General features: G+C 34.4%; 1 protein-coding gene across 3 annotated transcripts; it reads left to right on the top strand.

Annotated features, from left to right (window-relative positions):
* Positions 1–6,195: 6,195 nt before the first annotated feature.
* Positions 6,196–23,608, top strand: LOC113782838 (probable starch synthase 4, chloroplastic/amyloplastic). Of its 3 annotated transcripts, none has more exons than XM_027328767.1 (16): positions 6,196–6,440; positions 7,562–8,186; positions 8,544–8,643; positions 8,737–9,784; positions 9,897–9,948; positions 14,605–14,727; positions 14,846–14,921; positions 15,009–15,193; positions 15,284–15,478; positions 15,636–15,707; positions 17,463–17,672; positions 18,950–19,075; positions 21,274–21,423; positions 21,507–21,568; positions 21,665–21,740; positions 23,022–23,608. In XM_027328767.1, the coding sequence occupies exons 1-16, from the start codon at positions 6,283–6,285 to the stop codon at positions 23,196–23,198; spliced, it is 3,435 nt and encodes a 1,144-aa protein (XP_027184568.1). In that variant the 5' UTR covers positions 6,196–6,282; the 3' UTR covers positions 23,199–23,608. The 3 variants fall into 3 exon arrangements, with proteins under 3 accessions (XP_027184568.1, XP_027184569.1, XP_027184571.1); XM_027328768.1 differs by having other exon boundaries at positions 6,246–6,440; positions 7,615–8,186; XM_027328770.1 differs by having other exon boundaries at positions 6,371–6,440; positions 7,544–8,186.
* Positions 23,609–24,003: the final 395 nt, after the last annotated feature.

Genomic DNA, 24,003 nt, shown 5'->3' with positions numbered 1-24,003 from the left:
AAGGTTCATGAACAAAGTTATTTCATACCAGTTAATAACCTAACCATTATTATTTTATTGTTAGAAAATTCCTCGCTTTGTTGATTACTTTTTGAACGGTGACAAAACTCCAGTTATAGTTCTCAAAACTGGACACAACGGTGTTGAAGTTGGCATGAAACACAACCACCTCCAAAGAAACTGGAGAAACTTTGTTTTGCAACATCATCTCCAACATAACGATATCCTTGTGTTCATTCCAGAATCAGAGACAACCTTTACCATATTAATTTTTGATAGTAATGGAGTTGAGAAAATTTTTCCTTGGTACTATACATTTCCATTGTATTTTTGTGCTTAAGTAATCTCAATTAGATATGTAACATTATTTACAAGTTAACGCAGCAGACTTGTTACTTTCATCCATTGTATAATGAGCATTTGTTACCCACAATAGAGATTTGTTTACTCATAAATTTAATTTGCTAATGATTCTCAATATATATCCGTATCTTCCTTATAATCTACTTGACCCTTTCATCCAGTTAAGTATCAAATGTTTTATCATGCTACTGAAAAGCTAAACTACTTTCACCCATTTCTATGAGAAACCACATACGACATCTGTGACAGCTATATAGACTACTTTAAATTTTTGGTCAGGAATATATTCCACTCTTGCAAAAGCCAACAAGATTCTTGACACTGAATTATCTCATCTCAATCAAATCTTCCAGCTGACTCAATACTAATCAAACAAAATTTTCTTTCCCCTACAGATTATTCCTATTCATTCTACTTCATTCTCGCTAATCCACCAGAGCTACATAAAAAATGCAGCTTTAAGCCTTTCTAATCACTATTTTTCCGCAATTATAGATTTTACCTTGTATTCCTTAACTTTTTATCCTCAAACAAAGAATATCCATAACATTCACGGACAACTCAATCATAACACAGCTATCTTGTCCTTCCACTTTAGCTGTAATCGAATCTGTCTCTCTCTAACCATTATTTCTTTTACGATCTAAGTTTACTGTTTCCCTATATAATACACTGGTGCTCTTACCATCTATCTCAGATTTCTCACAGCTTTTTTTTAATATTAACTGCATTATACTTCTTTCTTCAGCATCAAAAATCTGAAGACCTTTTTGAGCTCTCAAATAGGTAAGCATTCTTTGATAGTTAAATTGTTTCCAGGCTCTTTTTTCACACCAATTTAGTTCACCTCTATACAAAAATAAGCAATCGCATTCACAACACATCTGCAAAAAAAAATGGCAAGAAATTAAAAACTATAATTTGCAGCCATGCAAGCGAAAAAACTATTGTTGCCAATATGGATACAACTATCCAGAAATACCTATTTATGAATACCAAAAAGCCTCTCTAGTTTATGAATACCAAAAAACCTCTCCAGTTTATAAACATCTTTCCACCATCTTCTTCTTTACTTCTAAAATTTTTCTAATTACTTCTTATACCACTCTTCAAGTTATTGAAGCAACTCATGTAAATAGCTCAAATCTTCAACAATGTTATCGAACCTTTCTGCTAGCCGACACGCAGGTACTATGTATCTCGTTCTTCATTTTTCCTTCTCATCATCAAACACAAATCTGATGTAGCCTAATAATAATTAATGACAGGGTACTAAAGTCAAAATGCATGTTACAGAAGACATGTTTGATCTGACACCTGGATTGCTTGTACCATTTAAAAAATATTACATTTCCAAAGCATCTGTTTGTCATCAAAATGCACATGCTTCCATCGCCGAATATCCATTTTACTGGATTGCTGCTGAAGATACCTTTATTCAGGAGATTCAAGAACATAATCCACCTTTTCTTCCTTTTCACTTTCAACTGTACCCATTCACTATGTTGGATGTAATTGCTGACACTAATCAGCTTATAAGTACGTTTATACTTATCCTATACAACATTTTTTAAACTTCCCGCAAATAGCTTGAATGTTGATATTCTTTCTTAATTTGGACAATCTTAGATGTCATGGGCTATATTACATGCTTTACCTGCCAAGACTATCACTCTTCATGGAAAAACGTCTATTGCTCGAGACTATGTGATTGTCAATCAAGAGTAACCATCTTAATTATTAACCTCATTCACTTTAGCATTCTTTACACACACAACTAAACTTCTAATAGAAGCATTTATTCTTCCTTTGTTCTTAGCATGAAACCATTGATCTTAACTTTATGGAATGAGTTTGAAGACAATGACGGTCCTGCCATTGCGACTGCTTAACAATACTTTCCAATCATCATTGCCACAAGAGTACAAGTCACGACACAAAATTGTAGCCAAACACTATTACTTATTATCTAGAACACATAAACATATTTATTAGAAGACAGACTCTTTCATTCTTTTCATACATAACATTATCTTTTTTTTTCTCCTTAAAACTAGATCTTAGTCTTTCAACTCAAGATTCATCTGTTATTTTGACAAGTTCAATTGTGCAACAGGCAATAGACCTACATCATTGGTAAGAATTTTTTTTATTACTCTATGTAACATCATCCTTCTTCCTCCTATTCATGACTTCTCTATTTTTTTTTAGGTATCATAACAATGCAATTCAACTAGCACAAATGGTCCATGAACACAGTTATAGTAATCCACGAATCCTTCTTCCTCCTGTTCATGACAATCGATCCTTGATATAGCCACTCTACTTCATTCAGTAAAACTCTAACTCTACAACTTAACTACACAAATAAACCTCTTTATATTTACTAAATACTCTTTTCTAACTTGTTCTTTTATTGCTTTTATTTTATAGAAACCAAAAACTGCATGGATTAGAGATGTTATAGAACTCCCTGTAAACCTCAAAAACTCACCTATATAGCTTGTCCAAATTGTAATCATCCAAACAATTCTATAGAAGAATGAAAAATTATCTGCACCTACCGTCAATCCAATGTCAATCTCCAACCTAGGTACTTATAAATAACATATTGTGTTTACTAATTCCATATATATTTCCTTACTAATTCAGGAGCTTGCATTTCAATTTTGATAATGGATTCAACCGGAACCTTGTGTGCAACTGCTATGTCATCTGAAGTTGAGAGACTAACTCAGTTTTCAACCGCTGAGCTCTACTATTTATATACAGAGGTAATAATCATTTCTTTTTATGTAACAACTGTTTCCTTTAGTTTTTCAACAACTTATGTTACTTTCTTTCTCTGTCTCTGCTAGAATATATATTTAACTCAGCATCTCATAACTGCTCTGCATGGAAGGATGATTACATGTTACATCAAGCCTTTTCCTTCCACATTTAGGCTTATCAGATATGCAACTCACGAAATAATCACTTCCTATACTATGGATGAAGCTCTCAACATTCACAACCTCAACATCAACAATCTCAACATTAATGACTAGCACTATATTTATTATTTTTTTAAACTTGCACTTTGCTACAACTGTTATGTCCTTTAATAGAAGTTATGTCTTTTATTATAATAGATTATAACGTCCTTTCTTATAATTTTTAGTTTCATTTTTTCCCATTTTCTCCATTTTTGTTAGGTTAATCACCAAAATTGGGCATACCAGCCTTTGTATTCTACACTGCGCATATGCATAGTTAACCCCTCCTAGTGATAATAAAAAAGGATAAAAGAAGCATGAAGCACTTGAATTCTAAAAGTAGGTAATTTGCGATTTGTCTTTTCTATTTTGTTGCCTTTGGTTTTTTGCAATTGGGGTATGAGAGTGGTTAAGCTAATTTTAATTTTTTTTTTGTTGACAAGGAGACCTACAATCGTTATCTAAGAGTGCGTATTAGGTAAATTCCACCCCGTGTAATAGCACGGCAACCACACGGAGGGGTAAGACGCACTAGACAAGCCCTGTGCGACGGGCAGATGTCCCCAGAGAGGTTCGAACCCTGTCAACCACACGGAGGGATAAGACGTATTAGGCAAACCCTGTGCGATGGGCAGATGTCCCAGGAGAGGTTCGAATCCGGATTGGTAGGAAGGTATGACACCAATTTTACCATCTCGACCAATTTAAGGGACACTAATTTTTAAAGTTGTGGCTCAAATTGTAGATATTTTAATTTTAAATTAAGTTGTGGCTCACAATTTTAATTTTAAAGGTGTGGCTCAATTATTTAATTTTAAATTATGACTCAAGTTGTAGATATTTACGAAGTCAACTTATAGAATATACCAAGTTGAATTTCCCATATCGTTGGTTATTCTTCATAAAAAAAGGTAATTTTTGGTAACTTTTTTTTTGGTAACTTTTGTTTCCGTTTCCGTTTCCATTTCCCTGAGGAAAAACCCATGATCTAAACCAAAAAAAATAAAATACTTTCTTTGGATTTCTTTTTCATTTCCCTAGCACTTTCCACTGACAACCAAACAAGAGAATGAATTAAGGTTTTCAAGGAATTCATTTTCGATTTCCTTTCTTTCTTTCCGTAGTGCTTTCCTGGAACCAAGCATGGCCTAAATGATTTGCAAAGTATTTCCTACCAATAGAAAACTAAAATGATAATCAATTGCTGCAATTTAATTAAGGTGATCTAAATTTTAGGCATAAGTTACGGTGACATTAGGATATTTATTCCAACATAAGAATTAATGATTACTCAAATGAGTCCATTCTATTATTATTAATTTACAAATATGCCAAAATATAAAGATTGACATTTTTTATGACCATGTGCACATGAATATTGAGTAAACAAATTAGGTGGGTACTAATTTTTTTCTGTTTTTTTTGATGCAAAATATTTCCTACCAATAGAAAATTAAAATGATAATCAATTGCTGCAATTTAATTAAGGTGATCTAAATTTTAGGCATAAGTTACGGTGACATTAGGATATTTATTCCAACATAAGAATTAATGATTACTCAAATGAGTCCATTCTATTATTATTAGTTTACAAATATGCCAAAACATAAAGATTGACATTTTTTTATGACCATGTGCACATAAATATTGAGTAAACAAATTGGGTGGTGTACTACTATTTTTCTTTTTTTTTTGAACCATATAATGAACTATCAAAGGTGTTACAATTCGATATGAGTGCATATATGAAGAAAAAAAAGTTTGGGAAACATAATAAGACCAATCAATTGCTAGAATTGCATTAATTTATACTCGTGATTGCATAATTTACATCACAATATGAAACATAATAGTTTGGGAAAGGAGATTGGTCCGGTGGTTTATTAAATCACTTAAACGGATTCCTTATCCTTCGTGCCATGATTCTGACAAGTTGGCTAGCACGGGCATACTATGACTGTGCTTGGTGATGTGATTTTTCACTGTTTACCGACCCCAATTAATAGACTTCCCCTTTTATTTTATTTTTTTTAAGAGGCAAAAAGATAGATCCGCTTATAATTAAACAAATAATTCAATTTATTTTTATTTTTATCTCTAAAAATGCATGATTTGATCCAAACTATATTCATTTTTTTCCTAAAAATGTAAATTTGATTTAATCTATGTCTATTTTTGCATCTAAAAAAAGTGGGATCTAATCGTTTTATACACAAATATGATCACATGTGAATTTCGTAATGATTTCAAGTTAAAAAATAGTCACAAATTTAAGTTGAGATCAAATTTTACTAATTGAAATTTGCAATGGGAGTAAAGTTAATACTAATTTTAGTTTATAATGGACATAAAGTTAATATTTAATAATAAAAGATGAAAAAATTTATTTAACAAAATATGAGAAATATTTTAAGCAATTTTCTCTTAAGTACTAGATTCCTTCCTTGAAGTAATCAACATACATATGATAGATTTGGTAGGACTTGCTTGCAGTAAATAAATAGTTCAAGAAAGGCACATTTTGAGATTCGAGCAGCAATGATAAAAAAAAAATCCCAATTTCCAACTTCACGCATCAATATAATCACTATTCTTCCTTCATCCTCAACCATTCACCTCTCAACCCTCAAATCATCCCATCACTCTCAACTCAAGATAAACATGCTTAATCATCTGCCACGTGTCAATTCAGTACAAAATCAATTTTCCTTTCAGTACACCATCACGTAGCCAATTTTTCCTCTCCCCTAAAATCTCCCGGAAGAAAGAAGAAGATATAATATACTTTTACCATTAAGCACTAGTCGTTGGTCCTAAGTAACCGTTTGTTCTCTCCCTCTCAACTTTCACGCGCACACACACACACACACACTTCCACAACACCATTTTCACACCATGACTGTGTGAAGAAGTTTTGCACCAAATTTGAAGGAAGAAGTAATCAATGGAAGCCAAGTTGGCATCAAGCTTTCTAGGGCAAAGATGGTGGTGCTATGGAGGAGGAGGGCTCGACTACTGTAAGCAGGGGAATGTACGGTTCTGCCCTTCAGTTTCTCATCGTTTCCTCCCAGCTTCTTGCAAAATGCGCCAGCGGAATCACAGGTACTTGGACTTTATTGTTTTTTCACTTTTTTGGAACCTTCTTCAGTGCTCAGTATTCATTTCTTATTTCTACTTGAATAATCCCACATGGGTTGCCAATTTTTTGCATCGATAACTTGAATTTGTTGAAACAAGATTGAAACTTAGATTCTGGATAATCTGGGGCATTTTTTTTATGTCCTGTTTTTATGGGATTTTATTGATTTTCTTTGGTTACGTTATTGTATTGCCTTGAGAGGTGTAAAGCAGCCAATTGGTGATGAAACTAGAGAAAATTTGAGAACGAATAAGAGGTTTTTTTTATGATTAAATTGTAGGTCTGTTGCCTATGTAGACTAGACAGTGTTGTTGGGAGTGTGAATTTTGGAATTTAATTTGGTTAAGTAATATGATACAATTGGACTCTGTAATGTTATTTATTTTTGTGATTGAAGAAATAGGATAGGATAGGAGCACACAAGTTTCTTGAGAAGTCGGCATATGGCTTTCTATGGTATCACTCGAGCTCATTGATATTGATTTTGGGGCCTTTTTTGATGTGATGTTAAATTGCTTATCCCCCATCTTTATACTGGTTTCAATAAAGTAGTAAACATAACTCAAATACTTGTCCTATTTTAGGATTAGGATGTTACACCATTGTCCCTCACATCTATGTGACGTCCTAGCCGGATAATATAACCTGTCCTGTCTCTCAGACCTGGAAATGTGTTTGTTTCCTCCATTTTTTTTTTACCTTGGGTAAAATGTCACTACTAATACTTGCAATGATCTGTAGATCGTGACAAGGGGACTCTGGTGCCATATGCAATATAATTTTAGGCTCAGTTTGCAGCCTATTTATTGTGAAAGACTGATTAACTGTCAGAACTGAAATGTTCAAGCTATTGTTTGATTCTAAAGCCTAGGAGGGTAGACCAACATGCCTTGGTACTCTTACATAAATGTTGAGGTTTTCAAATCATTCCTGAAAGTTCTCTATTCTTTCTATGACATCAATTATCTGAGTTTTCATCCGTATGCACTTCTGCTATTTGCAAAGCTAACATTGCCTTCTCTTTTCTATTCCGTTTTCATGTATTTCTGATTTCATTAAGTAGTAGGCCTTGAAATATGTACAGTTCCCAAAATAAAAGACAGCAAGCGAAGAAGTTATATCCTGATCGTCCCACAGGTGTGAATTTCCCTGTAACCAGTGACGAAGATTCTGATATGGAAAACTTCTCCAATGATGGCATCACAAGCTTAAAAGATACAGCAGATGACCTTGATGCTGCTGTAAAAGCTGAGCAAACTGATCATCCCACCAGTGATGATTTGCTGGCAACCAGTGGTGAAGATTCTGACACAGAGAAGTTCTCCAAAAATGGCATCACAATCTTGAAAGATACAGCAGATGACCTTGATGCTGAGCAAACTGAAATACTTCCCAACAACATCACACGTTTGAAAGATACAGCAGATGACCTTGATGCTGCTGTAAAAGCTGAGCAAACCGATCATCCCACCAGTGATGATTTGCTGGCAACCAGTGGTGAAGATTCTGACACAGAGAAGTTCTCCAAAAATGGCATCACAATCTTGAAAGATACAGCAGATGACCTTGATGCTGAGCAAACTGAAATACTTCCCAACAACAACATCACACGTTTGAAAGGTGATGCCAATGGTATGGATTTTGCATCAGAAGCTGAGCTGTCAAATGAGAATATGAGCTTGACTCTGCTCAATGAGATTAGACCTGTGGTATGTATTCTTTTGCTGACATTAGTATGTTATCATCAATTTATTGTTAATATAGCTGATGTGGTAGCGCCTTACTTATGATGCTCAGTTTTCAAACCAAAAAATTCACATTTTTTTAAAATCAATTCTTGGGGTGCTGAACCTTTGATATGATACATCTGATGACTTGTTCTTGACCTCTATTAAGAAAATTCTTATTGTGCACAGATAGTAATTTTGTTCTATTAAATCAGTTGATTCTCGATTAAGATTATATTTGTCTATAATGTTATTGACTTGCTTTTGTATTTATTCTTCCATACGAGAGGATGGATAATTTATTAAGAATATAATGAACTCATGTTCTATCGAAAACAGTCAATTGCTGCTAATGGTGAGGATGAGGCTAATGGTGAGGATGAGCTTTCAAATGTTCATCTTTCAGGTTTAATTGGGATGATTAGAAATGCTGAAAAAAGTAAGCACTTTTCTTTCCTTAAAGCAATACTTGCACAGTTTTTGGCTTACGTAATGTCTGGAAAAGTTTAATTTCAGTTTCCTTTTGAGATAGATATCCATCTACTCAACCATGCTCGGATTACCGCTCTTGAAGATCTTGAAAAAATTCTTAGTGAGAAAGAGGCTTTACAGGGGAAGATGAATGTTTTGGAGATGAAACTTGCAGAAACTGATGAGAAGCTCAGAGTTGCTGCACAACAAAAGATGCATGTGGAACTCCTTGAAGATCAGTTGGAACAATTACGAAATGAGTTGCTTGCTAGGGGTGATAATGAAGGCAGTATGCATGACAAGCATGTCTCCCTGCCTTTTTCTCTTAGTGAGGAGCTTGATGTACTGAGAACTGAGAACTTGTCCCTAAAGAATGATCTTCAAGCACTAAAAGCAGATCTTGGAGATATTAAGGGAACAGATGAACGTGTTCAGATGTTAGAGAGAGAAAAATCGTTTTTGGAGTCTTCATTGAAAGGGTTGGATAATAAACTTGCTGCATCTCAGGTAGAAGTTTCAAAATTATCTATGTTGAAGTTTGAATGCAAAAATTTGTATGAAAAGGTAGAGCACTTGCAAACATTACTTGATAAGGCAGCCAAACAGGCAGACCAAGCTATTTTTGTCCTGCAAGAAAACCAAGAACTACGAAAGAAGGTTGACAAGCTTGAAGAATCTCTTGAAGAGGCTAATGTCTACAAGCTATCATCAGAGAGATTACAACATTATAATGATCTAATGCAGCAAAAACTAAGAATTCTTGATGAACGGCTTCAAAAGTCTGACGAAGAGATTCATGGTTATGTTCAGTTGTATCAAGATTCTGTAAAAGAATTTCAGGATACACTCAGTAATCTAAAAGAAGAAAGCAAAAGAAGAGCAGAGGATGAACCTGTGAATGATATGCCTTGGGAATTCTGGAGTCAGTTATTGCTTATGATTGATGCTTGGTTGCTTGAAAAGAAGATATCAACCGACGATGCCGGGCTCTTGAGAGAAATGGTATGGAAGAGAGATGGACATATTTGCAATGCATACATGTCATGCAAGGAAAAGAAACAACATGAAATAATCTCTACGTTTCTACGGCTAATTTCATCCCCTAAAAGGTATAATCCTTTTGCATCTTTTATTCTAGTTTGTGTATTTTGCTCGTGTTCTTGTCATGCTACAGTGTTCATGCTTGCTTGTCTCTAACATTCACTGGTTGTCAATGTTTAGTTCAGAGTTGCATGTCATTCACATTGCAGCTGAGATAGCACCTGTTGCAAAGGTATAACTTTTTATTTCCTTTTCAGAATTATAAACAGTCTAACTTTTGATTCTGTGGATAGAAAATTTCCTTCTTAAATGTGAGAATCATTCTCCTGGTCATAAATAGGGTTGAAAACAAGTCTCAACGAGTCGGACAGAGGTATGTTCAGGATTGGTTTGAAAATTAAAAGGAACGTTTGAACTTGACTTGCGTTTGAAAATTTTTTGAAAGAAACTGATCGAGCTTGGCTTGAAATTTCAAACGTATGTTCACAGAAAACTTGGCTTGGCTTGGCTTGTTAAAGTATTGAGTTCAAGTACATACAATCAAAGCTTGGCTTGATTTGAAATTTCATGTTTTATTATATGGAGATTTTCACTCTAATATTGCTTTTTTCTCTTAATTTTTGCTTTCTGATTTTCAAGAAATCTGTTACGATGAATTAGGGATGTGATTAAAATCAATTATGTCTATTCAAGAGACGAGTATTATGTGCTTCTATTTAGAAGATAAGCAATATACACAAAGGAAAAAAGCGGAGTTAAGAAAGGAAACTATAGGTATATTTTTATGAAATTTACTTGTTTCATATGTTCCTGAATACATTGACTCAGACAACATGAAGATCATGATTGGTTCATTAATATTTTCGAGTTTGAAATCATGTTCGGGCTTGGATTGATACCTAAACAAACAAGTTTGAACGAGCCTGGTTTGAGTCAAATTCAAGCTGAGTACCGCGTTGTTTGGTTTGATTTACAACCCCAGTCATAAAGCACCATCAAACTAATGTTTTCCCTCTTACTTTCTAGCCAGCCTTTCTTGTGTGGTTGAGTGTTTTTTTTTTTTTTGGGTTGTGACGTTATCTCAATCAGAGCTATCAAAGGGTAAGTTGGGTCAATTCTCAACGGGTTGATATAGGAGCACTCAGGAGGATCCTTTGATGCTGAGACTTTTTAGTTAGTCTACATGGTTCTCTGTTGACATCTACTCAACATCTTTCTTTTAAATAAATGAATGGTATTTAGGATACTTCTAGGTTGCTGAAAAGAAATTATGCCTACATGGAGAATTTTCTATGAGCTTTTAGGTCTTGCTTAAGGAAAACATCTCATGCCGGAATAATATGGCAGGTGTTAGGAGTTTTTTGGATGCTCTAGAGTGTGGTAGTTATTCAGTTGAATTTTTTTTCCCCAAATATGACTTGTTTGAAGTGGTTCTTACGCCTCCTTGTTTCGATTGTTATGCTCACATTGAACCCCTCGTTTCATACGCAGGAATGCTCAGAATGGAAAGGTTTTTTCACCTAGAACACATTTACACCCAGAATTGCAAGGGAAAAATTTTATCATTAGACAAGTCAAAATGGAAAGTTTACTCAGTTTTCGATATTTGGTATAATCAATATTTAGATGTTAGAATGAAATATAGTAAATGCAAAATTGACTTAATTGCCCTGGATTAGTTTATAGGACGTAACATGCCTTATTACTTCTTTTATTTGTTCCATAATAGTATTTGTCTATTTATGTGAAATTTTGATATTTTTACTTAAAAAATAAATGAGGATTGATATCAAAACTCTTCAATTGTAATTCTTGATTTATTTTAATATATAGATTTTTAAGTTATAATTTTGTAGCAATATAATTAGCAACATAAAATACAAATTAAATGAAGCCAAACAATTATAATTTATTTTAATCTATTTCAATTTTGATAAGATTCACAAAAAATTCTTGCACAGTTGTTCAAAAGTCAAAGAATAAAGTATTTTAAAACATTTGTTTCCTAGTATAAAAGAAAAAAAAATTATTTTAAATACAAGAAAAATTAATTATTATGAAAAATTACATTCAAAAATGAATTGACCTTACAAGTTACAAAGAGGCTAAGATATCATGGTCTAGTGTAAAAATTTATAAGGATAAATTTGACGTCCTACCATTTAGGCATTCTAGGATGAAGGTGGAAAGGGCTTTTCCCAAATTTTTTTAAGGAATGGGATTCTAGGAAAATGTTGGAATGAACATTTCAGTGGGAAAGCCATACTAAACGCTGAAATGGAATGGACAAGTTGGAAAGGCCTTTTCTTTCCAGGCCATTCCTACGTATCAAACAAGGGGTGAATTTCTTTAGATGATGATGGTTGATGAAAGGCATCTATTTCTACTCGTTAGTGTTTTATTTTCTTCTGTTCTCATCGGTTTATGTTGAAGAAGGATCTTAGGCTGTTCCTTTTCTGCTTTTGTCAGAAACCTTTGACCACAGCTTCATTGGTTTTCAAGTAGATTGTTGTCTTGCATTACATTTCTCTGACATTGTAATTAAAGTGTTTAAATAATGTCATTCTGTTATGTGTTACTGGTTTCCCTGGTCTGATTTTTGGATGATGCTTAAATTCATGTTTGGTCATATCTTTATTTGTGGTTATTGGTTTGTCAAGTCTGTTGGCTTCTTTAAAGCTGCACAATAGAAAGTTTATGTGATAAATGTGTAGATAGGGGCTTTCAAGATTACCAAATATCAATGGATTGCTTGACTTTCTAGCTGTTTATAGGGTAAGTTTTGATGCCCTTTAGGTTATCCTAGTGTTATAGTGTTATTATTGGGTTTGCGAGGTTTGAATGGTATTTTTGTCATTTCAAAAATGCTTGACTGTTACTGCTCTAAGTACGCGCTTTCTAAATTTAAGTTGTCAAGTCCAACTAGAATTGCCGAATCCTAGGCCTAACAGCTGCAGACACGTAGCAATTTTTACGAGTTCAAGTTGAACTTGGTTTCCTAGATCAGTTGCATTCAGCATATGTAATTGTTGAGTTCCAGTAGGTGTAAAGTATAATGAGTAACTAAGAATGCTTGGGCTCCATGTGCTGTTTTCTACAGAAGGAATTGATCTAATGTAACGGAAAAATTGATGTATGCTTAGTTGAATTAATGAAAATTTGTCACATTTGGGGCACACAAACAGTGTAAGCTGCGCCATTGCACGCGTCTTGTGGGGTAATCCATGTTCTCAGAGGCAGCCGAGCAAATTGGGACATGCCCATCCATTAACAAAAATAACAATAATAAAAACTAAATAAAAAAATAAATAAAAGTTTTATCACCTTTCTTGAAGAATTGAAGCAGACAAACTGTTTTGTTTGGTCAATCTATAAAAAAATGTGGTTGGGATTCCTAAAATTTCTACTGTTCTTTCCACTCTTCTTATTCTTTCACCCCTTCTTATAAATTCCATATCTTTCCCTTTCTTTCCTCAGATTCATAAATTTTCTTAGGCTGAGAATGCTAATATCAATATTATCCGCTTGTTGCATTTTTTTGCACTGTATCACAATGCAGGACAAATTCTGTTAGCATAGTTTAAAGTTCAAATAGGTTACAATTCTTGTAACCCTACATATGTCCAAATCCTGACGTTTGGCTTTTTGTTCTATTTTGATTATATATGAAATTCAAACTTCATAATTTCCTTCCTTTAGAACTGCAGTGTATGATAGATCAGCTTGCTGTTCAGGGGAAAACCCTAAATTTTAGTAATGAACAAAGGTGTTTTGATGGAGTAGCTCCGTATTTAGGGTTATCTCTGGTATTTTCTTTAAACTGATATCGTCAAGCATTAATTGTGTGTTGTACGCTTTCTTTGCACTTCAGTCTGCCTGTTCAAGAAAAGACTATTCACTTAAAATCCACTGAATGTGTCAGCTTGGTGGGGTAAAATAAACAAGTATGCCTCTATGATTGCCTTTGTTTCAACTTTGAATGAGCTATTAAGATGCCAAGGACACCTAAGAAGCCAGAAAGAATGTCTTACTTGGAGGCTAGACCCCCCCCTCTCTCTCTCCCTCAACCCATCTTGTATAGAGAAATAATAAATTGCTAAAATTTTCCCATCAAAGGCACAGAGCAGGGGTCTTCCAAAAGTTGATTGATCTTTGTTGAATCTGATAATGTTGTTGGCTGATAGTGTTGGCCTTTTGAAACCTACGCTGACGTTACATATTATTAGAAAGTACTTCCTTTTTAATGTGAATAACAATGAGCCCAATATTTCTTCTCCTCCTAGATTGGCAAATTTTATGTTTCTCACTGCTATAATAAAGTAAAAAGTCTTCTTATGTTTCATATATATTATTCATTTTGCTTCTGTGCACCATCTTCTTTTCTGCTTGTAATATGATATATGAGAGCTAATATCTATGAGTTTTTTATTGATGAAATGCTCCACTAGGTAGAAATAACTCTTCAGACTATTAGAATATCTCTGGCCATCTGACACTTGACAATCATTGTATTTTATTAATTAATATTAATATTATTATTATTATTATTATGATGATGATGATGATGATGATGATGATGTTGGTGGGGGAAAGTAACAATTTTGCATATTCCTCCTTCAAGAACATCTAGTTTTCTGATTGACAATCTCTGCCCGTGGTTTTGATAAGAACATGTAGTTTGTAAGGACTCTTATTGTATTGAGAACTTAACATTTAGTATATGAACTTTCTGCATAGGGATCTTATACAAAATTTCATGCATTTTTGCATTTATCCTTGAGGAATTGATATTGCTGGGGGAGTTTTTATCAATACTGCTGCACCATCTTCTGAATTACTTTCATTTTGATGAAATTTACGTGATATAACTATACCTGTCTATATGAAGGTTGGTGGTCTTGGTGATGTGGTGACTGGGCTCGGTAAAGCTTTACAAAGGAGAGGGCATCTTGTGGAGATTATTCTTCCTAAATATGATTGCATGCAGTATGAGCTTATTCATGATTTAAGAGTAAGTTCACTGCTTGGACTTGATTCTTGTTTTGTGGTCTTGCTTATGGAGGATTCTGCAGGAAGATAATTCTTAATATGGTGAATTTCATTACAAATATATGGCTTATGCTTTACAGGCTTTAGATGCAGTGGTTGAGTCATACTTTGATGGTCAGCTACACAAAAACAAGATCTGGACTGGCACCGTTGAAGGTTAAGAATGTTTACTTACTCCTTAAGGAAATGTTTTAGTGCTTTATTGTGTTAATACAGCAGTTCACTTTGATTGCAAAATCTCAGGTCTTCCTGTCTATTTTATTGAGCCTCATCATCCAGGAAATTTCTTCTGGAGAGGACAATTTTATGGTGAACATGATGATTTTAAGCGGTTCTCATTCTTCAGTAGGGCAGCACTTGAGTTACTTATTCAGGCTGGCAAGAAACCAGATATAATCCATTGCCATGATTGGCAGACAGCTTTTGTGGTATGGGAGATTTTAGTTTGATAATACAAATGTTAATTCTTTTTGTCTTGATATTATATTTCAGCTAAAAGTTTTTCATGCTATTCAAAGGCTCCGCTATATTGGGATATTTATGCACCAAAAGGTTTGAATTCAGCTCGGCTATGTTTTACATGCCACAATTTTGAGTATCAAGGGACTGCGCCAGCTTCAGAACTAGCGTCATGTGGTCTTGATGTTCACCATTTAAATAGACCAGATAGAATACAAGACAATTCCGCACATGACAGGGTCAATCCCATTAAGGTAATGTGGCTCTAGCTGGTTTTGTTTTCTTCTATTATTGACAGCTGTGTCTATTACTTGTTTGTGCTAGTTCCTTTCAGTTTAAGTCTCATGTACATCTAGTGACTTTACGTACATGTATTTTTATCACATTAAAAGCTCAGGTGTTGTTTCTCAGGGAGGAATTGTGTTCTCTAACATTGTAACAACTGTTTCACCGACCTATGCCCAAGAGGTGCGGACTGCTGAGGTATGGGTACTGCTGATATTGTAAGAGATCTAATCTGTACATTTTTGTAAACTCAACATGCGTTTTGCTTCTGTGCAACATCTTACCATGTCTGCTTTTAAGCACTTGTTAGTGATTATTTTATTGGCAGCCCTATGATACAGGTTGTTGTCTTCACTGTGCTTTCTTTTTGGTATTTTGTTCTTATTTCTTTCCCAAAATCTTTTGTGCATCGAGTATTGAGGTGTACTTTCCACGAATATTTGGTCTTCATACTATTGAAGATGGTTGAGCATTGAGAAAGACCGAGTGCTAGACTTGAGGTACCCGCTTGCTGAATGCACTAGCTTGGATGCTGGATCAACAAATATTGATTTTATATACTATTAACAACTAGTAAATCTGTTTATGTGTAAACAAGGGAAATGTACAACCAGCATATGACATCCTTAAGGGACAAGCAGAATTTGTTCAACTTGGCATTCATGGTTGTTGACATTTGTGACCCGGTGAAGTAGTGCAACACATCAAAAGAACATGGTCCCAATAAAGTGGAAGTACCCTAAGTCATTGGGTTTTGGACTGCTTTACATAAATAAACATATTTGGAAGGATATATTCCATTGAAGATTTTGAGATGAAGTTTGAGCTCCATTGCTTTAGTTTATAAATATCATGATTAGTGCTGGTTATCTTTTTTAATGATTTCCATGTTTACCGAGGTTTTAGTACAGATCATCTGAGAATTGATGAATTGACTTTAGAGCTTTTGGTCCAAAACGATAGTGCTTTCCAATGCAATGGTGAGAAAATGAAGTTTTACTTCCAACCCTTGGATCAGCTGCTTATTATCTGAAGCTTTATTAGTAGAAAATTCTTTGTGTACTGCAAAGATTTTATTGCATGTAGTTTAGTAATTTTGTAACTTAAAGCAGCTGCAGAGATGGAAACTTGAGCAAGATTAGAATTTGCTTGTGGGGAGAATTTTGTATATGTAAGTGCATGTCTGTTAGATATCAGGCAAAAATAGCTATGACTTATCATTCTGAGGGTCTTGGAGAGCATGAGATGACGAGAAAAGAATAGAAGGGACAAATTTTGTAAAAAAAGGGGTTATGGAGCCAGAATGACTGCGAAGAACCTCTAGTGCAGTTAGATGCATTTGCTTTAATCTTTACTGTGGAAGCTTCAGAATCAACTTAAAGCTGTTTATATATAGTATCTTTTATCCACTTTTTGGTTCCATGTGGCTATAATTAGAGTGATTCTTGTTTAAAAGCTCTTGTTGTTTTGTTAGCATAGTGGCTTCTGTAGTGGAACTTACCTCTACAACAGTTTGTACACTACGGGTCCAATTGAAACTCTCTTTCAAAATAAAGTTCAGTGATGGGTTTTGGCTAGGGATAAAATGAAAGCTTAGGAAAAGGCATTTGAGTTGCTTGTCTGGCACTCCTGTCGTACTAACTAAGAAGCTTTTGTCATGTTGTCCTCATGGGAATCACCAATAGTTTCCTAGGTCTGGCGTTTTTTCGGATAAAGAGACTAATAACATTTATGTATTCAAGAAAGGAACTTTTCTTCAACTGGATGGCTTTCTGTTGGGACTCAGGTTTTTTATTTTACACCAATCTTATTCATACAGTTCAAGTTCATATGGATTTTGAGTCCATCTTAATTAAATCAGCTATATAAAGTTAATAACCATGCACAACAGGATATATGGTGTTTCCTATTATTTCTCATTTTGTTAGTGATATTTTTGGGTGTTTCATTCAGGGAGGACGAGGCCTTCATGCTACACTGAACTCTCATGCTAAAAAATTTGTGGGAATTCTCAATGGAATAGATACTGATGCATGGAATCCCACTCGTGACACTTTTCTCAAAGTACAGTACAGTGCCTTTGATACTCAAGGGAAAGCTGAAAATAAAGAAGCTTTAAGAAGAAAGCTAGGTCTTTCTTCTGCCAATATTGGACAGCCTTTGGTAATTATTATAAGCTTTTTCTCCTTTCAGTAAAAATAGCACATGTTGATGAACATGATATTTTACATAAATCATGCATCATCGATTATGAGAGTATAACTTTTGATGGGGGTGTGATATTGTTAGCATGGCATAAATTAAGAGTATACGTATGTATGAGCTTATACCAGAAATACATTTCAGCATTGAGATGTATTATGTACCATCTATTGTTTTTTCAATTTTTATTTTATTTTATTATTTATTTTTTTTGTGTCAAAGTCGAGAGTTTGTTTTGTGTACTTATTGATTTCTTACTAAATTAATCATCATCTGTGGCAAAAGATAGTTTTGCATTAAATTGTGCGTACATATTTGCATAAGTAGCAAATTATGAACATAGCCTAAGGGAATTTTGTCAATGAGCATGAATGGGCCATGAATATGATCATCAAATTGGTCATAGCATGATAGAAAACGTAATAATTTGTCGGGTGGTGGACGGGATAGGGTTGTTTTTGAACAACTCTACACTTGCACAGCATACCTATTGCCAGCCCCTAGATTTTATGACGAACACTGTGTTGTCTAATATCTATTGGGTTATTTCATGTCCAGTCCGTTTGATATTGTCCAACCATCTTAACATATTAATTGTTATTTTAATGATCAGCATCAAACTAGGTAAAAAGTCTTTTAAACAATTGAGTAATGGTACAATGTGCTCTTGGGCAAATGTAGCATGGTTTTTTCCTTTGCCTTGAACATTCATAAGGAATTATTTTTGAGTATATTTGATTGTTATCCTCTGTAAGGGATTCTTTGATGTAAGTTGTGCCACTGAATCTCAATTGGTGTTGACTTCTGAAATTTGTTTTCTGTTCTTTCTACCCCTAGTTGCCAAACAAACAAATACACACATGCACCCAAAAAAAAAAGAAAAAAGAAAAATGAATGGACAGAAGATGAACAACATGAGGACAGTAAAATACTACACACAACATTTTCGGGAAAGTAATCTTGTACTTTATGATGAAAAATTTTTGGTTGCAAGGAAGATTACCTGTTTGAATCTCTTATGAAGATGGCAGTTCCAATATTATTGGATTACCATAGCAGTGCAACATTTTACTCTCAGTGCTGGTAATCGGTTGTTTGCTGCATGGCATTGATGTTATGACTTTGTCGTGTTCAATGGAATAAAGGTTTTTCCATGAGCATAATGCATCTTATGTGGGTCCATGCTCCTAAATGAAGCTAATTTGCTTACTAGACCTTCCTTGTCTGTTGTTGAGCAGGTTGGATGCATCACAAGGTTGGTTCCTCAAAAAGGTGTGCATCTTATTAGGCATGCACTGTATCGAACGCTGGAACTAGGAGGCCAATTTATCCTTCTTGGATCAAGCCCTGTGTCACATATTCAGGTAATAGATTATGACTCCTGTTTCATTTATGAGCCTTTATTAACCTTGAATAGATTTAAGCAAACGTTAATTGTGACCAAGCCACATCAGTTGACAAATCAAGGTTTTATATTTTCCTTTTAACTAAACATTTAGTTTTAATTTTAGCGGTTAATTATTGCTCCTAGAATCTTTCATTGAAAATTTTATATGAGGGGTAAAATAGAAAATTACTTTATATTTTTTTTACTTTTCAAATCACAAATGATATAGGCTGAGTAGAAAATAGTTACTCTGACACATAACATGGAATGGAGGGATTACTTTATCTCCAGATTAGGATTTTTCTGTCTTTTAGTTTTACTAACACAAAAGATAAATTAGATGTTATAAATAATTCATATCTATTCTTATTGTATTAAAATCCACCTTGAACCATTAAGATATTTGTCATGGATACTACTGGTTTGTTAAAATGCTTCAAATGGAATGATATCCTACAGATAAGATGAATGCAGGAGGGACTTAAAGTTGATCTCCAGCTAAAATAACAGATTGAAAATCTACAAAGACTATATGCAGTTATTTCCTAAACCTTTTATGTTGACTGCTTTCCTAACAAAAATTGGCAACTCATTTGCTTGTTCATAGATCTGATCTAGTTTTTTCTGAAAGCTTGCATTGGTAGAATGTCAGCTAGTAGATTCTCTTCCAGCTTACAATTTATTGGAAATCATTAGGCTATCCTTGTAAATTGTGTACGTAGTTACTCTTATCAAAAATTGATGCACAACCTACCAATGATGAATCTTGAATCTCTTAAAAATATGTTGACTTGGTATCATGCATCCATATTAGATGATTTTCTTCTTGGAGGTAAGGATATCATTTGATCTACCATGCAAGTACACTTTAGAGTCTAATTCTTTGTATAAAATTTTCCGAGATTTGTGAATCTGTTAACTATGATTTAACAGTGTACATAGCGTTCTCTTCACTGAACTATTCATTCAATCTTCTTCATTGAAGCATTTCCACAATTTTTGCAATGTAATCACTGAATCAACATCCCTAAGGAAAATGAACTAGCTTCTGACCCTCTGATAACTTTAATCAATGAAGAAGAGCAGCTTTATTTCATACCTTATTCTTCTTTCTTATCTTCCAAATAGACCACAGTAAATAGCAGTGGCTTACAGTGCTGAAGATCTATGCATTGTATTCTAGATCTTAACTTTTTTGTAAGTCAGGTTTTTTCTTGGTTATTTTTTAAGTTTCATTTCAAGTAACAATTTTGGATGTAGGCCTGGGGTATTTGAACTCCCATGTTTATACTCTTCTCTTGTTGATTAACAATTAAGGGCTTCTAGTGTTATTATGCATGTCTTGAAATCTTGGACGTAATTCTAATTCCATGTATGGTATCTATTTCATCCTAGAAGTGGTTACTAGAACAACCTCCTCTTTTTTCCTAATTGCAGCTCACATCAAATCGCTTTCTCCTTGATTTTCTAAGCACAAAACCGCCAAAGAGTCCCGAAAACCTTGAAATTACTTTTAACGTTCGTCGAACATCTCCTTGTTCCTCTCCATCTGGGGCTCGAATATTCCATCCAGGCCAAACTTACTCCACAAATTGTTGGCCCAAATGATATTAGAGCTTGGCCGCATCTACCACCTTTTTTCCTTCATATTTTCCTTGTACTGGTTTTAGTTCTACTCTTCAAGTGGCTAGCACAATTTGGAAGTCTTAATTGCTTGGCTCATAATTGCTCACCTAACAACGTAAGTATTGTTTATCTTAGAGTTGAAGTGTTCAATTTTATTTTTGGTAGTACTTCAACAAAATACGTAGTACAAGACCTTAGGGATCTTTGGATTCATAAGATGCCTAGTTAATCTTTTCAATTGGAAGGTGGTGTCATTTGGAACTCTCACACATTCTTGGCTGTGTGTGTATATTCATAACTGTCAAACACCAGAATTAGTGCACAAGGTTATGTCCTAATTTATTCAATCAATTCCTAGGTTACCTCATTATAGATATTTAATGGATCTTCAGGTTTTTTTACATTTTGGAATATCCTCATGTTTATCTTATTTTCTGAAGTAAATTACAAGCAACGGAGTTTAGGTTATCTTTCTTCAGTAGCTCTGTTGAAGGTTTATGTTTTCATATGCTTTGCTTTCGAACTATTGTCTCTAACGTTTTTATACAGAGGGAATTTGAAGACATAGCCAACCAGTTTCAGAGTCATGAAAATGCAAGATTGTTATTGAAGTATGATGAGTCTCTAGCTCGTTTTATATATGCTGCATCTGACATGGTTGTCATCCCCTCCATCTTTGAACCTTGTGGCCTTACACAGGTAAATTGATGTCTCAATAACACTGACAAAGATAGCTGCATTAGAAACACTCTTCTCTTCTCATACTGGGTTAGAATGTGCAGATGATTGCAATGAGATATGGATCCATCCCAATTGTGAGGAAAACTGGAGGTCTAAATGACAGGTGGGGAGTAATCACTACATGATATTTTAACTGTGAATATTTGACTGGTCAAATAACACTTGGAGAATTGCCTTGTGTTTTTTATTGCTCTTACAGTGTTTTTGATGTTGATGATGACACAATACCTGAAGAGTTCAGAAATGGATTCACATTTTTGACGGCTGATGAGCAGGTCATTCCTAATTCATGGATGTATAAACTGTCTATTCATTTCCCTCTTTAAGCACTAAATCAAAAGCTTCGAGTGTTTCTCTGCTTCGCATGTTGGATAACAAGGTTTATCCACAATTACATGGATTAAGTTAGCTCCACTTCTTTTGTTATGGAATTTTTATTTTCAAAGCTAGCTCCACTTGATAAAGGGTTCAGTCTCTGCAGATAAAAGTCACTTGAGGCAAAAGCTAAACCTAAAATGCTTCTGGTTTAGTTACTGATGAAGCCTTGGAAGTCTCTCTCTCTCGCTCTCTCACATAAATATACACACACACACGACAAAGACTGACAAGTACCCAAACATGTTACACACATTTTGCTCAATCTTTCTTCTGTAAAATTGCGGATTCCCTCCAACTTGCGGACACACTCTCTCTCTCTCTCAAGATGCACACATCATACATTAAAAAAATCCTTTTCAAATCCTTTTCACATTCTCTCTCTCTCTCTCTCTCTCTCTCTCTCTCTCAAGATGCACACATCTATCAGTTACCAAGATAAGAAAGAAGAAATGCTGTGAGAATCAAGTTCAATCAAAATACATGACAACTACCGAAGTGAAATGATGTCAAAGAAAGTCTGATTTGGATATTTACTGGTAGAAAATTAGTTCTAATTTTGTTTTTAAACCATGATATTTATGAAAAGACACTTGATTTATTGCACTAATTTCCCTTGATTTAGTAGCACCACCTGCCTTTTTGAGTTACATACTTGAAATTTAGGTTCAATATTCTGATGATCAACATTTTTTAAATTCATGACGGTGTGATTATTCTCTTCTGGCTCCTTCTTTGATGATTTTTTCGAAGACAATAAAACTCCTTTTCCTCACATTTAAGTTTTATGGTATGCTTGTCTTAACAATCTATTATTGGTAAAGTTTCTCTTAGATATTATAGACTTAAGATCAGAATTATTATGCTACTTGCCATTGCTGTGTAACGCCAAGGTGTTTTCTGCTTCCTTTGCGTGGTTGTTGCTTTATGTAATGCTACTTCTTGATACTTTATGCACCGAAGGACGTAGTACCTCACATTTCAACACTTATATTTATTTACATTAAAAAAGCTTCAACAGATTAATACTATACTAGATGTTTGTCACCTTTTCCTCATTATACTAGATTTTTCTAGCACTTTCTTTGTTGGCGTTGCTATTCTAAGTATGAATTCTGTTTCTGAATAGAGATGCGTTTTCTTTGTATTCTCAACTTGTGCTGAATTCGGGTCATCTGCAGGCGTTTAACAATGCCTTGGAACGTGCCTTTTTCCACTATAAGAACAATAGTGAATTTTGGCAAAAACTTGTTCAAAAGGTTATGAGGATTGACTTTAGCTGGGACTCGTCAGCTTCTCTATATGAGGAGCTTTATGAAAAGTCTGTGGCAAGAGCTAGGGCTGCAAATCGTGCCTGAACTTTAATACTGGCATGAACCCTTTTCTTTTCATCTGCTGCCACTGATATCCAGACTAGCTGTGCACTGGTAATTTTTTGCTTGACCAGCATACGTATTACTCAGAAGGCATACCTGACATGCCTACCTACAATGGGAGCTGATAGAACTACATTGGCATCCTGCCTCTGGATCACATCAGCAGTATGAGTGGGACCAGATCGAATCTCCATTTTCTAAAATTCTTTTGTTGACACAATCTTTGCTCTGTAGATGAATTACATCATGTTAGTATATACTTGGATTACTTTTTTAGTTTGTAAAACCTATATAATGCTAGGTTTAAAGTTTGAGAATGTACAGATAACTGATTTACAGAGGCACATCAAGTGAAATCCGAAGATCAAATACTTGTAAAGAGCTTTTATCTACTCCCACAATTGAAAGGTTTCTTGTGCATGTTTCTTTTCTGAATCATGTCTCATTGCTGTCGTCTCATGCATCTGGAAGTGTAAGCCGGCTAGGCAAGGAATGAAGTAATTTCTTGTTATTTCTGAGAAGAATTTGGGAGCCATAAAGATTTGGTGACGTGGAGAAGTGGAAATCTTTGTTTTCTGGATCACCTAAATCAGTGTATCTATTCAAAGTTCACTCAATTCCTCTTTACTTATTTCGAGTTCTTGTTTCACCATGAAACAAAAGTACCGACATATTTTAGTCCAAATTGTAAGGTGCCTTTTATTCCAGAGTAAAATTTCTCCGGCAGATTTCATGATGACAATCTGCAACAGCGAGGCTTTTCTCTAAAACTACATCTGATAATATT

The sequence above is a fragment of the Coffea eugenioides genome, chromosome 9 (assembly GCF_003713205.1).
Source record: "Coffea eugenioides isolate CCC68of chromosome 9, Ceug_1.0, whole genome shotgun sequence".
Lineage (NCBI taxonomy): Eukaryota > Viridiplantae > Streptophyta > Magnoliopsida > Gentianales > Rubiaceae > Coffea > Coffea eugenioides.
Note: the sequence above shows the minus strand (reverse complement) of the source record. Positions and strands in the feature narration are given on the sequence as shown.

Bases quoted from the DNA above. Each gene is read 5' to 3' on its own strand.
- LOC113782838 (XM_027328767.1), top strand. From the start codon at position 6,283: ATGGAAGCCAAGTTGGCATCAAGCTTTCTAGGGCAAAGATGGTGGTGC. The intron at 6,441-7,561 runs GTACTTGGACTT...AAATATGTACAG, and splicing joins ATGCGCCAGCGGAATCACAG to TTCCCAAAATAAAAGACAGC. The intron at 8,187-8,543 runs GTATGTATTCTT...TATCGAAAACAG, and splicing joins TCAATGAGATTAGACCTGTG to TCAATTGCTGCTAATGGTGA.